This window comes from Excalfactoria chinensis, chromosome 5 (assembly GCF_039878825.1).
Source record: "Excalfactoria chinensis isolate bCotChi1 chromosome 5, bCotChi1.hap2, whole genome shotgun sequence".
Classification (NCBI taxonomy): domain Eukaryota; kingdom Metazoa; phylum Chordata; class Aves; order Galliformes; family Phasianidae; genus Excalfactoria; species Excalfactoria chinensis.
Window position 1 is genome coordinate 23,512,370 of NC_092829.1, and position 16,000 is coordinate 23,528,369.

Below are 16,000 nucleotides of genomic sequence, written 5' to 3' on the forward strand. Positions count from 1 at the left end.
TGCCTTTTCTGAGGATCACAAGGCTCTCCCTTGTGCATGCACCTTCTTCCCCTTATCACTGCAAGAGTCAACCCTCCACCTGTTGTATTCTTCAGTCTCATTCCTTCTGCCTGAGCTGAGTTACACCTAATCAGGGACCCAGTTCCCATTCATCGCACAGGATTCATTTGTTTCAACAAGCCTGTAATCCATTCTTCCCTCCCAAGTCCACTCTGAGTACTCCTGACACAACAGTCTGGAAGACTGAGAGATATATTGTGCTCTTTTTTCCCCCACAGTTCTGAGCATTCTTCTTGTTCTAAATCCAAGAGGAACTATTCATCTTTCCTCTTCTATGTACTTGTGTCTCCTCAAGTATGAATGCACATCACTGTGACAGCCAAACTCTACCTATCTGTAGATGTAATTAAATAGCTATGGCAAGCTAAAAGTCAGGTTATTGTCCTCCACCACTCATACCAACACCATAAATAATAAGGTCTTTACACAGAATTGCAAATAATGAACTTCCTTTCATCAGAAACATTCTTTGATCCATATTGCAAGTACAGGTCTGACCTAAATTTTCATCTGTTTAAGTAAGGGGGTTATTTACTACCATATAATAAACATTGTAATATCGATATTTATGTTTTAACTAGTATTTTTGAATCCATTGCATCTGAGACCACAATTGAATTATGCAGTATAGTACTGCACTTACCTCCCTGGTTCATTATATTTACCTGTTTTTCCCTGACAGACGTTGCCTGCAGAGCCATCTGGAACGCATACTGTGGTCTTCTGAATACAGGCCTCAAGCCAGGGAAAAAGAGGTATATAGTGGGAGGTAACAGGCACATTAAAAGCAGTATCAGACACTAATCTACGCAAGTGCTACCAAAAGCTCTGCAATGTGCCTCTGTTGCAAGGAACATAACCTCCAGCCCCAGGAATTTGGGTAAGCAACAGCGAGTGCAACTGGCAGCAGAGGAAGCTGTTGGGATAAGACATGACTAAACAGGAACTTGGTTCAGCGGTAGGGAGACTTTCAATATCAAAACTGCAATATTAAGGGGAAAAAAACAGTAATTTCCTGTTTAAAGGAAATATCCTGCACTTAGTGTAAAATGCAATTATTTTCTGTTTTTGATGTCATCTCACTGCCTCCATGCAGTATGCAGCACCTATATCGATGTGAATTATGTTTTTCATTCTAATGCAGATGTAAAATTTTGCTTAAACACAACAATAATTGGCTAATGTTTGCATGCATAGGATTGTGGAGGTTTTGTTTGTTTTGTTTTTTAAATAAAAAATGTCCACACAAAAATCAAAGACTGAGAAGCCACAAACATGGTACTGGGTGTACAAGTATGAGGAGTAGATGATCAGCTTTAAGCAATTATTATTTACTTTGTTTTTGTTTTGTGACAAATTGTCCTTAGATAAGAACACGGAAGAAGATAACACAATATACAAATGTTAATCCAGCAGGAGTTGCATCCCAACATGAATTTTAATACATTTCCCAAAATCACCTCTTATAAAATATGCATGTGTAAACAGATGAGCCTTTTATGATGTCTTTAGAGAAAACATACCTCAAACATGCAGAGAAACTACTCTTAGCTCAGAGAAGCCCTACTTCCCCATTCCAGGGCCTGACCACAAATTTAGGAGTGTTAGCATAAAATGCTAATTTCAAGCCTCCTAACAACACATATATCATGAGTGTTCACAGACAGGAGTGAATTACATACATAAGAACTGTGGTGAAGGAGGAAACCTTCCACTTAAAACCTTGAGCATACTGCTGCCATGACACTAAGACTTGTATTTAAGACACTTGCAAGAGCCAGATGGCCAGTACAAACTATCTACTAAAATAATGCTTGGGTGAAGAGGCACAGAGAAGGACTCTGCCTCCTTAAACTGCTGCTGAGAAAAGGAGCACTTATCCTCACATAAAAGGCAGTGCATGAAGGGTTCAGCCAATTCCCATATAAAATGACCTAAACATCTGTGAAACACAACATTTATTCATCTTTATGAATTCTTCAAAGTTCCAGATAAGAGTCTCCCTCAATTTAAGGGAAAAAAAGCTATTCCTAGTTTTCACCTCAAAATAAATGGTAACTAGAGCTAATGAGGAAACAAAAAAGGAGCAGTTCACTGCTCTGGCCAACACTGCTTGGGGTATCTTAACACTTATGAAGCTGGCATTGCTGCAAGAATACAAAGTATCCTAACAAAAGAAAATACATTTGGCCTATCAGCAGTCAGAAATGTGCATGTAATCGCTGGTATTTTGTTCCAATTGGTGACAATGTCAATATTTAGATTTCAGTTTAACCTTTAAGTGATAACCCAGGCCTGCACTGGCTGAATTGCTCTTCTGACACCTCACAAAAGGTCTGTTTGTAACTTGCCAGTAAACTTGGGAAGGAGGTGGGAGGAAAGATAAACAATGAAAAAGCTATCTAATGATGTTGCCTTGACCTGTTTCTTAACAGATTTTGCCCCTTACAGAGTACTGTGCTCCTGGAAGATATGAACCTACCATCTGTGAATTTTACAGCCATTCAGTAGTACTATTTTATGGATAATTATCTGATGCTATGCTTTTCTAGTAATTTCAATGCCACAGTTACTACTGATGTTGATGCATGGTTTGGATACATGCCTGATGCTCCCCAGGGTGATATGAATCAGAACTGCCTCTGTCTGGCGTGCTGGGTCCAGCATGTAACATAGCCATCATCAGTAAACAAGCAGCAATGCAGTGATTCTAAAAGCATGCTGCTATCCCCAGAAGTAAGAAAGCCTACTGCTATGATAACCATAAAATGCTTTCTTAGTAAGAACATCAAAAGCAAGAAGATCTCAAAGCAAGCAGCAAAGCATTGTTCCTGACTAGGATACTGTCATTACGTTTTACAGTCCAATTTTGTTGAGAGATTTTTGGAGGAGTATAAAGCTTAGAGGTTTTTTTGTTTGTTTGTTTGGAAAAAATCTGTGTACATCATTAGATATCAATGGAAAGTTGCTCAACTACATGGGATTTAGCATGAATAGCACTGCCACAGTAAATCAGGTATATCACAGCATTTGAGTATTCTACGAAGACTGAAATTAAAATATGCCAGAAGCTAAGGTTTCTCACCCTTAATGCAAGTCTTCAGCAAGAAAGTTTTAAATGGCTATATATTATTGGGAAAAAAAAAAAAATAGGGCTGATTTTTAAATAAACTACAGCTCAAGCTTCCTTATCCCAATGACTACTTGTGACGAAGTTATAGAACGATTACTGTCCCTTCAAATTCTACAAAATGAATCTTATTTTGTTGAGATTTGAAGTAAAAATGACTGAATGGGCTGCAGAGTTGTAATATGAAGATAGGCTGAAGGAACTGGGTTTGTTCAGCCTGGAAAAGAGAAGGCCTCATTGAGGCGCTCCAGTAATTAAAGTGACTTTATGAACATGAGGAAAATCAACTTTTTACACAGTGACAGGACAAGGGTGAAATGGTTTTAAAGTAAAGGAGGGCATTCAGGTTAAGTGTCAGGGGGAAGCTTTTCCACTGAGAGGGTGATGAGGATGAGATGCTGAAGCAGGTTGCCCAGAGAGATTGTGGATGCCCCTTCCCTGGAGGTGTTTAAGGCCAAGTTGGATGGAGCCCTGGACAATCTGATCTAGAACTTGATCTAGCAGTTGGCAACCCTGTCTGTAGCAGGGGATTTGGAACTCATAGAGTCCCTTCCAACCCTAGCCATTCTATGAATTGCTAAAACCAGATGAGGTCTATGTTAGGAGCACATTACCAATACAGCAATCATAGCATTCTGTTGAGACAAAGCATGTAAAGAACTACATCTGCAAAGGCTTGATTTGTACTTCTACAAGAAAATTGTCACTTATTAGCAAGAAAGCAATATCAGTTAAATAACAGTTGTGCAAGACAACAGCACATGCTATAAAGGTTTCTACTGATACAGCGTTGTCCAAATGGGATACAAAAATATACAATAAACCTGGACTGTATTTTTTTTAACACCATTTCTGAACCAAGATATTCATAGTTTTCTTTATTTTCTATTCACAGTGAATTTTAAAACCTGCTCAATTAGACATGCAAACTTAGGAAAACATGAAAACTTTTTAATATAACATCTTACTCAAAGTTTAGAACATGATAGCAATGTTGGGGCAAAGAAAATCTGAAGTATATGCTATAGCAAAGAAGTAGTTATGAAACATGATAGCCAGAAACTGGTGACAGTGGATGCCACTCATGAGATTTCTACCAAGTTGTGTGTATCATACATTCCATGTAAATATATATGTTAGTTTTAAAATATTTTTTCCCGTGATTTTTACTATTACTTAGAAAATACAAAAAGAAAATAAATTCCCTTTAGACCTGCAGAATATACTGCTTTACATCAATTACATCATGTTTTCTGTTAATCATTTGTATTTCAGTAAATGCAAATTAGTATTTTTGAAGTTTTAGAGTCAAATCCCTGTTATGAACATGCTTGCTTCTTAATGTTATTGCTACTGATCATTTGTATCTTAAAAAAAAAATAAACCTGAAGAACTTTTGGTATTCATCAGTCAGTACTGGTCACCCCTTATACAAGTGACCAACTGCACCACAGCTCCTCTCCCTCAGTCCCTACCTCTACATGAAGCAGCATATGTAGTATCTTCCAACAGGCTATGCATGAGGAGACAGTGCTAGTGCTCCTTCTACTGCTGCAATTGCATCCATTTTAGAGGCCTTAACAGGCAGCAAAGTCCACCCAGCACTAAATGAGGCCTTTGAAGTTACTCCTAGGCACAAAGAGTAGTAATACTAATTCAGCAAGTGGCAGAAAGATACGCATGACACTTCTAGGCAAGAAGGCAATTGATCAGTACTGATAAATTCAGCAGCCCAGGAGCTCCACAAAGACATGCAGAGGCCCTGGCTGCAAGTCAGCTGTGGAGGAGCCACACTGTAGTGTCACAGCCAGCTATGGACAGGTACACGAAATTAATTCATTCAACTGCTGCTCAGTTCCCCGCAGTCCATTTAACTGACTTCTGTGTAGAGATAAGGGAATTTCACCTTTCATATAAATGCAGCTGGAAAGATTTTACACACAAATTATTCCCAGTTTACCACACATGCTCTAACTAGTGCAGTCTGATTAAATGGTACATGATACAGCATCTCAGAGTACTCTGCGTCACAGTCTGCAATCTCAAATATGGCACAGACCCAACTTCAGTTACGAAACTGTAAGAGAAAGTCCAATGCAATTACAACAGGAATAGGTACCTTCTTTTGTGAGTCTCCTGTCACTCAACAAACAGAAGGTTTAGAAATGTGACAGATTGTGTGTCTCCCCTTCTTGTTGATCAGATTTTTTGCTTGGTATTTCTGAAAAATTTATTTCCTATTTTCCATAAGTAAATGGCAAATCTCAATCATACTATCTTTGATTATACAGCATTGCAATATATTTTTTTTCTTGTGGTTTGTTAGCTGGTTGTATTTTTGATTTTTTTTGGGGGGGGGGGAGGGGGGTTGACAGTACAAGACTAGCTTTATGCCTGAAGATGATGAAAATTACATTTTTTTTTTCCTTTCTATTCTACTTGCATTACACAGAAATATGCTTTCCACTTTCATTATCATACACTAACATCACAGTATTTTCTTTGTTTGCAAAACGGTGTATGTATTTGTGTATGCATATGTCGGTGCATATGAACATGGAACTACAAGTTAAAACACCTAATAATATATAAAGAATGAATCAAAGAATGGTTTGGGTTGGAAGGGATCTTTAAGATCATCCAGTTCCAACCCCTCTGCTATAGGCAGGGACATCTCCCTCTAGATCAGGTTGCTCAAAAGCCCCATGCAGCATGGCCTCAAACACTTTCAGGGAGGGAGCATCCACAACCACACTGGGCAACCAGTTCCAGTGTCTCACCACCCTCACAGAAAAGAATTTCTTCCTGATATCTAGTCTAAATCTACTGCCTTCCAGTTTAAAACCATTTCCCCTTGACCTGTGGTTACATGCCCTTCTAATAAGTCCCTCCCCAGCTTTCCTGTAGGCCCCCTTAAGGTACAGAAAGACCACTATAAGGCCTGTTCAGAGCCTTCCCTTCCCTAGGCTCAAGAGCCCCAGCTCTGTCCTCACAGGAAAGGTGATTAAGACCTCTGATCATCTTCGTGGCACTCCTCTGGACCCGCTCCTACAGCACCATGTCCTTTTTGCATTTGGGGCTCCAGAACTGGAGCAAAAACAGACAGAAGCTTTACAAAATTTAACAGAAGCTGTGTTTTCTTTAAACCAGTTTGAAGCAATGAAAATTTTCCTAAACATTTGTGCTTTTTCACTGGAGCATTACTTCTCTTATAGTAGAAACAAATTAGCCTAAGTAAAATAGCACCATCCATAGTCAATTTAAAGAAAAGGAATTTTAGCAACAAGTCAATAGTTTTTCCCATTGGTAAGTCCAAAGCTTGGTTATATTGCTGCATCTGAATTTGAAATACAAGTTGCATCACTTTCACAGACCTATGGCTGGGTGGGAGAATAAATAAGAGACTAAACAACTTAAACATTACACAATGGCAAGTGTTACAGAGGTCTACTAAATTACCAATTTCATTTTGCTACTGTTGTTAAGAAATGAGCACACAATTTTGAAGTTTGCTCAATGAAAACCTTTTTGGGAGGTGGGGAAAGGAAAATGAGAAGAATGAGGGACAGTAAACTCTGAGCCTATGTTAACAATAAATCATTATGCTAGATGATTTCGTTGTTTAATTTCCTGGTTGTCTGAGAAGCAGGCCTAGTTGTAAATAAAAGCATAGCTTGGAAATGAATTAAAAGTAGTTTGTTTGGGAAGAAATCTAACATGAAATGTTTCCATTTTTCCAGAAACTTTGCACTTCTTTTTGTACACACATTCACTTAATTTGATAACCATTCACAAATAATCTGTTTTTGGAAATAAGACTAGATTTACTATTAGCTGTCACTACAGACATGCAGATTTTCAAGGGAAATTTTTTTTTTTCTGTTTTTCAACAGCATCACTATGCAAAACAAGCCTTATATTACTTTAAAGAAAGGCCACAGTCACCTCATACTCCTGAATGTATTGTGTGTGCTCATGACTCACAACCCCTGTTTGGTTGCAGCTCATCAGTGCCAGCAGCCCTAATATGTTCCCAGCCATTATGACCAGCAGCTCTGAAATATGAATTAGACCTACCCCAAGTATTCCACGCAGGGAAAGAGCTCCTTGGGCCCTTAATTCCCTGCAGAGTACCCTGTACAGAATAAATCAGTGATGTGGAAGAAAACAAAATCCTTCCCAGTAAAATTTGCAGATGACACAAAAGATAATAAAATGGTAACTACTGAGGAGCTGTCAGCCCTAGAGATTGCATGGCAGCCTGGGCTCACCTGAATAAGATGCATTTTAACACAGCAGAATGCAAAGCTGTCTGTCTAGTAACTAAGAACACAGATTCCAGATAAAGGCAAAATAACACAGAAAGGGGCACGTGGATGATGGTGAGTAACAAAATTAATATTAGCCTACAGCGTAAAGTCCTGGCTAGGGCAGTATAAGCAATCCTTTGATGTTCACAGAAGGAAGCACTGAGGAGCAACAGGAAAAGCTTGTATAAATCACCACTCATGCAAGAGACTGAGAATCTTTGTTTCAAACAGCAGGCAGCAAGACGGCACTGGTTTGTATGTGTGATCCTTGAGCGTTACCAGAGGAACATCTAATACATGATACCACTACTCAAACCAGAAAGACTGCAAACAGCAACAAGAGGTGTTCACATTCTGGAGAAACTGCCTCACTAAAAACAAGAGTGGAAAGCCTCTGTCAAAGACAGGGACAAAAGGTCAACTTCTTACTCTCTAGGGAGAACTGAGGAATGTCATGAGTATTAAAGGATTCTTAAACTTACTACTGCCACATTTGGTGAAAGTTCAACATACAATAAAGTAGCAACACAACAGAAATGATAACTAATGTTTCATCTAAGAAAAGTAGCATTTTTATTTACCTAAGGTTCTTATAATCAGCATTTTCCTTCTAATAAAAAAGGTTGCAGGTTTGTCTTTCTATCTTATATTGCTCTTTCAAATCAAAAGCTGTCACACTGCCTTTCAAAAACATTCTTAAAATGCTCCATACCTTTGTTACTGCAACCCATGACATTTACATGAGCTTTAAGGTAGATATTTGGCTTCTTATGTTTGGGGGGGGGGGCGGGAAATTACTGTTTTTTTTGTTGTTGTTGTTCAGTTGTTGAATGAATGCCTAAATCACTGGTAAATGAAATGGACTTATCTTGCAGACTGCTTTCCCACATGGTATTTGAGAAATACTAGGTATCAGTGTTTCTTTATTTGTGCAAAGCAATTAGGTGCTGAAAGAGCATGGGAAAATTCAAGCATTGCTGAATGCAAAGAATAACTCAGTCACTGATAATTTGAATTGATCTTTCAATTTATGAAAATGGTAGCATGACTCAAAAAAAAAAAATCACTAAGACTTTCATATCTGAAATAAAAATGAAATGCATAAACAACTTCTACAGACTATCAAAAAAATATGTATTAATAGGGAATTCAAAGAGTGTCATCATGGGACCTGGGAGACCCAAGAAGTTAAACTGCATGCAAGATAGCAAAAGGTAATTGCCTAATTGGTCAATTGACCAATACTAAATTCACTTCAGGATTTAACCAAGAATAGATATTACAATTAGACACTGCAAAGCTTAAATGAATCTTCAAAATTTGTATTGAACTATAAACCGGATAGGATCTTGTTAAACTGAATAATGTGACCCTTTATTATTCAGTGGAAAAAAATTTTTAGGTAACACTTATACATATCATCTATTCACTATTCAGGGTACATTCCATTAATCTAAGAGTAAAATTTAAAACCAGTACAACATCTATGCCATAATAGAAATACAAGTATGATAACATTTCTATTATTGAAAAATTATATTTTTGAGGGCTATTCTCTTAAATGCTCCAATCAGCCAAGGATTAGATATTCAACTTAACGCTAGCCAGTGATCATTAATCACTTCAAAGTGGCACAGCTAATTTCATTTCTTACCCAGAGAAAGCTCACTCTCACATCTTAGATGCAAGATGATGTTGGCTCACTGTTCATTGTTTTAAATTCAGTTTAAGACTCCTGTTTTTTTCTGCAAAAGACATCTAGAAAGTTCAGCACAGATAATATGCAGATATGCATATTTTTGTGATATGTTTTGAGAGCAGAAACAGGTAATGGTAACAGGGAGAAAGATCTCCTAGGGAGAGTCTCATTCTGAGGCTACAAGAATCAGATTTATATTAATAGGCTTGTTACCTGTGGCTTATTTGACAGATACTCATAAATAGTGAATTGGGTTATTAGCTTTCAAACAAATATAGTGTTAGGTCAAATTTATGGCAAGGAAATATGTGGATGTTTCTCCAAATATAGCCATCAAATTCAGATTGCAAGGAGAAAAATTAAGATACAAAATGAGGAAACATTATCTTCTAACTTTTACAAAGGCAGATGAAATGAAAAAGCAAATTTTTCAGAATGAGTACGAAGATTGTCCCCTACCAATTCCTTGCTAGATTAACCCCTATAGATGGCATACTGAAGGGGGAAGAAGCTCGTATACCCTAATGCCCTACAGCATTAGCTTGAATGACAGTCTTGTTCTCTCATATGCTGCTTTTCTTTTTTCCTGCAGCTAAAAGAATTGTTTCAAACTAGCCCAATCCGTCCAACATCATATAAACAAGGATAATGAAAAGTTTCATGCCTGAGTCAATTTATGTGCAGCACTACCTCAACGGAATAGAAAGACATAAAAAGGTGGCAATCTCTCAGCCCTTCTCAACTTCTCTGCACCACCTCAATCATCATACAAGCAAGACCAGCTGCAGAGGAGCCGGCAGGGGGTTTTTAGCCCACTCCCACAAAGTTGTAGTTCTCCATTCAGAACTATTAGCTCTCCCCTGCTTTGTCTGCTCTAACCACACTAAGAGTGGGATGAGCATTGTAGACCACCTCGACAACCCAAGGAAATCCTTTAATCTTTCCTCACAAGAAACCCTGGGAGAGTTATTTGGTCTATTATATCCTCTTGTGATGTGTAAGCAGGGCCATAAGATTCCTTGGATACACAAAGCAATTGTTTTTGTTTTGTCCATTTAATAATAACCTTAATTTAAACCTTAGAGACAGACAAAAAATGGTTTATCTTTGTGCATCCTTCTCTTATTTGTACAAATATTTATATTTTTTGAGCTATCATACGGTCTAGGGGGAGCTTATTTTAGTCTGGTAAGTCTGGATGTTCTGAGCATTCACAGGCTCAGTATGGTAATGTGTATATGACCAGCTACACCTTCCAGGAGAAACTGCTTCACATCTTACACTGAAATCAATAAGCCTTCTGTTCTACGATCATTGCAGAGAAATGAAAGGAAAAAGAGCTAATAAAGCCATAGCTGTATTTCTGGGACTTAAGTGAGTGAGGTGTTTTCCTTGCATATTTATTCCATGCTCTTGATTTCAGAAGAAATACTTCACTGCAGAACTCATTCCTGTTCTCTATACTCCACCTGAAAACAGACGTGACACTTATGTCCACTTAATGTGGACAGGAAGAAATGAAGAAATTATTCATCCACCCTTGCTTTGGAGACAGCACACAGATTTCCCCTTCACAATTCAGATGCAACTGTGAAGAACCACTTAATGAAAGGAATAACTTCTAGAAGAAGAAATAACTGAGATATCCTCTGCTTGTACACAACCAAGACTCCCAAAAGACAGACAAGAAAAAAAAATACCACTTTTCTTGACAAGCCATTATTCCTTGTAATTCAGCAACAAATATAACTGGAGCACATGCAGGGAGCTGTGCCATCTCTGGAGATCTTCTACACAGGCTTTGTTCACTATTTGACACTCCATAAAGGTGAACAAGAGTGCAAAACATAGGTGTCTGAGCAAACAAAAGAAAGAATTTTCAACCTGGGCAAGTGGGAAAAGCTTGCTTATAGTGAACTAGAAGTGAGAAGAAAATATTTCTTTTTACTGTCAGTTTTGTTTGACACCACAAAAGAAGTCTTGAAATTCTTGGCTACAGTGATGGGGACAGGGAGGGAAAAAAAGAAAAGTGGTCAGGAGGTGATGGTCAGTCAAACTCCAGGTCAGTAACTGACAGGCCTCTGGTTTTACTGCCATAGCTCAAGACATACAATCTGCTTCAAAAAGCACAACGGTAAAATCTTTTTAGAACAATTAGTTTGTGTTGCTTTTTACCACTACCAAAAGCAGAAACAAACTGTAATTGTTTCCAAGCTTTAGATCTTTTTTTTTAAAGCATATTTCACGTTCAGCAAGCACAAATAACATATACCTATGGCAACTGAGGTGATTGACAGTGGGGGGAACAGTGTTCCAGGTGGGATATCTAGTGGCATTAATAAGACTTGATTGTAAGTGGATCATAAGCAGTTTAGAGCGATTTCTATTAAAATTTTTAATATATATAGAAGAGACAAAATATTATAATTGGCCCGACTCCTTTTTTTTTTTTTTTTTTTTTTTTTTTTTTTTTTTTTTTAAAGAGAATTAAAAGATGTTGACTTGACATCTTAATTTGGAAGGGACCCTCTAAAGATCATCAAGTCTAATTCTACACTTCACCAAATGTTTTCTGAAAAAATATTTGAGGTAGAAGGCCAGGGTATAATCCTGCCAGATTATATGGAAAGGATAAGCATATCGCAATTGTAGCTATACAGCAAATATCTTTAAATAGATAGTTAAGCACAAATCCAGAGCGAGGGGCAAAGCATTACACTGACAGCCATTTTCAATGGAAATGGGGAAAAAAGTCAAGGAAAAAAAAAAAAGAACCTTGATCATAGAAAATTAAAAAAGAAAATAATTAAAAGTCCAGCTACTTAAAAACAAAACAAACTTCCAGCAATTAAATATTCTCAGCACATGCAAAGTGCACAGATTCAGGTCTAGTAAATGGTCATACCGAGAGAATCTCAGTTGTGGAAAGTGAAGATTAACTCAACTCTGAAAAAGTCTAGAGCATAAAAAGGACCTTCAAATCATTATGAAGGATCACAAACTACCAGTTACTACAGGTACAAATACACTTCTGTCAGGTATGCAATCCTTTAGTTTTTAAATCTGGTATGGACAGAAATGGAGCACTAAATGACACTGAACCCAGCTGCTACTTGTGCCAACAGCCAGATATCCTAGTGGGACTTGCACACCACAAAGTCTTCTGCTGTTTTGCAGCACCTCCCACCATTAGATGCCCCAAGCAACTAGTCTGATGCTATCGCTAATGGCTACCAAAGGTGCAGTCCCTTCTCCAGCAGTGTAGTTCATGTGTATGTTACTTCATACACAGTCAACTGTTAGCAAGAGTTCATCCAGAAGTTTAAGCTTCAAAAATGCCACTAATACAGCTTGATTTTGTTGTGGTTGTAATTTAGCGAGAATTTTTAACAACTTGTTAAAACTCATATCATTGAAAATATACCACCATGGGAAAAAGTACCAAAAACATCCACTGGGAGGAAGATAGAAAGAATGCCTCAGAGAACTTAAATAGCACTGAAGTACCACCAAGGGAACATTTCACTAATCAAAATAACCACTCTCTACTGGAGAAAGACAGGCATTATTTTTCAGAACCAATCTGTTTCCTACAAGTGAACTTGGCAATAATACTTGAACCAGTTCATCACATAAGCAATTTCAGGTAATGACAATACAGATGTCAATTATAACACCGCTTCATCACCTGTCTGATTTTTGGCCTTTCTTCTTGGCCAAATTTGCCTGTACAACTGTGTACCTATTTGCAAGTGAACTTTTACCACCTTATTTTTGGTCAGTACTGCCAGCTGTTTTCACTGTTCTGACTGTTAAGTCTATTTAAGTTCAAACATTAAGATAATCAGCATCACTGTTTAGAATTAGAATTCATAAAGAACTGCCAATTTTCTCCTAGTTCCACTAAGTTTCAAAATCTTGAAGTTACTGTAAAAACTGAGATACTACACAACAAGTATGCTTTAAGCATTTAAACAAAGGAATATATTTTCATGATTAGCGACATTACAAGAGAATTAAAGCCACAAAAGTTGTATGCTGACACTTGCAATCACACTAGATCTAAAATGTTTAAATCAGCCTCTATGCTGATTACTGGCAGAGTGAGATGGGAAAATCAACAAAAAGTGAAAGAAATTCTTATAAATCAATGCAAATCATAAATAAGACCTCAGATCAAAAGTAGCTATTCACAGCGTTTTGTTTTTTTCTTCTGTTTGCTCATTTGTTTGTTTTAAAGCCAAGCAAATGGCCAGATTTCTATTCTATTTAACACCAGTTAAATTAATGCTATAATTATATTGATAAATCTAGATTTCTCTTTTCTTCTTAGTTCTCTAAACCAAAATGATACCTTTCACCTACTCAAAACTACCAGTTATTTTTTGTACGATGGTAGCTATTACTTAAACACATATTAAAAAAAAAAAAATCACAAAAAACCACAAGCAACAAATTATGGAATAAGAAGAATGGATGAAAGAATATGACCCAAAAAAATAACGATGAGCATGCCAGCCTTGCCCAAGAAACATTTTGGTCCAGCATAAGTAAAAATGATGTTTAAAAGTCAAAGATTTTTTCTTTTCTTTGAAAATGACACCTGTTATACATGAGACAGCAACAATACTGATACAGAAAATAAGGATAAAGTTGGAGTATGAAAAATAAAGGCTAAGTGACAGAAAGCAGTTTGAAAATCCAGCAAGACTGCAGAAAGTTCATAACGCCTTTGCAATATATTAACACAAAATCATCTATAATATACCTGTCAAATATATACCTTTGAATTCTATTTAAAACTGCATTATTAAATCCTTACCACAGTAAAATAGAAATTTAACTGATAGATTGCAGCAGTAACATAAGTTAACCACGTTACAGTTGCCTGCCCACAGCAGCAGCACTTTTGTCAGAAGCACTGGTAACAACCTTCAGTTGCACACAAAAGCAGGCTCTGTTAGGGCTATGGACAAAGGCAAATGACTGCAAAGCAAGAGGACTCAACTTCAATTTAACTGTCCTGTAAGGTACATACTAATTAGCTGCAAAGCTAAGAAATCCTAGCTAGCATGTTAAGTCTGCTACATGACAGTATAATTTGACTTCTTAAAGGATTATGCAAATTACAGCTCATCATTCCATTACACGACTGAAAAAAAGTGACAGCTAATTTATACATAACACACCTTTCAAATCCCTAAGATGTGAACCACCTGTGCAATACATTTTGCCTAGATTTTCTAATGTATACATTTTTGTTTATTGCACTGTACAAAAGCATACCTAAGAGATTTAGCAAAGTCATAGGGTCTTTTATTTGCTTTTTAGCTTTTAGAACACAACCCCAAAGAATTAAGCAACATATTTCCGTCCCTGCTTTAGAGAGTTTACATGTAAGCAGAGGTATAAGGTTTCAACATGTGTAATTTGTGAATAGCGGGAGAGCACGAGCACTAAATGCACGAGCTAGAGGCAAGACTCACACAGATTTCAACATACTTCTGGTAGGTAGATTCACAGTAGATTCCGTCATATCTGTAGATTTTCCTACATTCTGATTGGTTGGGCAGAGGATGCTGGACAGTTATTCTGTAGAGGCATCAAAAACAGATAGACATGACTAGAGATTCTCTACAGGTAACTGTAATGCAGCACAATCAGTATGTTGAAATTGATTTATATATATATATATTTAAACACCTTTCTGATCTCTTTAAATCAACTGCCTTGTGCACATAACATCCAGAGGTTCCACTTTTAGAAATTTGCACTGAGAATAAACTAAACTTCAGTTCTCCACAAGAACAGTACCTTTTTCCCCCCCATCAAATAAAAGTGGCATTTTATGAACCAAACTGATACTTCACACAGTTTGTGTAAAATATAAGATTATACTTATAAAATTGATTATTTATTATTTACTATTGCAGTCCATCCTCAGGCAAGACATCCATTTATATCAGCTGGGAGTTTATCCAGACAAAGACCAAATAACCCTCCAATTTAAAACGTCAACAGCAATTCACACATTTGCAGAGTATGAGGATGTTGTGGCATTATGAGGACTGTGACTGAAGGTGCTCAGCACCATCTGAATAATGCCATATGTTCTCGGATCAACTGAAAAAAAAATGGAAGTGATTGGCAGCAATCAGGAGGTGCGCAGCATCTTGTAAAATCAGTCCCTAAAAGATTTGTCAATCATTCTATTATTCATCCCTTCCCAGCTCCCTCTTAGTAGAAAATATAATTTGGCTATAAAAATTCAACGTTATTTCTAAAACATACTGGGGAATCGCACACAAAACAGTACACACCAATTTACTTTTTTTTTTTTTTTTTTTTTTTCTCCCCTCTCCCTGGGATATAAACATGTTTTAGATGCTTACTTTTACCTCTCACAAATTAATACATTTGTCTCTTTTAATATAAAACTAGCTTGGCAAGATAGGGCATAAAATTGTGAAGCTTACATGTTTTTCAAATGTTGAATTTTAGAATGCGAAAAAATATTTTGAATAAATATTCTTGTCAGTGTAGATTTGCTTTTATAACTAACAAGTCTATATTACTCTGAACTAATCTTGTTTTTTAAAGTCATGTGTGTTTTAACAGCAATTTGATTAAGGATATATGAGGAGAAAAAGAGAAAAAAAGTATAATAATCCATCAAGAAGCTTTGCAATAAAGTGGAAAATAATTTACTTTGGAAACTGAGGGCTATCCATGATAAACTTGCACCAACGCAGAGCTGCAAGAGCACACCACTTAATATCTCTCTACAGTTCCGGTCCCCTG

General features: G+C 37.0%; 1 protein-coding gene across 7 annotated transcripts in view; it reads right to left on the bottom strand.

Moving 5' to 3' along the window:
* The window catches only part of NPAS3 (neuronal PAS domain protein 3), a 583,321-nt gene that overhangs the window by 489,593 nt on the left and 77,728 nt on the right, over window positions 1–16,000 (bottom strand). For 5 of the 7 annotated variants that reach the window (XM_072338280.1, XM_072338278.1, XM_072338279.1 and 2 more), the window contains exon 2: window positions 14,702–14,791. The exons of the other annotated variants lie outside the window; for them this stretch is intronic. In XM_072338280.1, coding sequence (XP_072194381.1) covers window positions 14,702–14,791 — 90 coding nt within the window. The remainder of the gene's footprint in view (window positions 1–14,701; window positions 14,792–16,000) is intronic. 7 annotated transcript variants of the gene reach the window in all.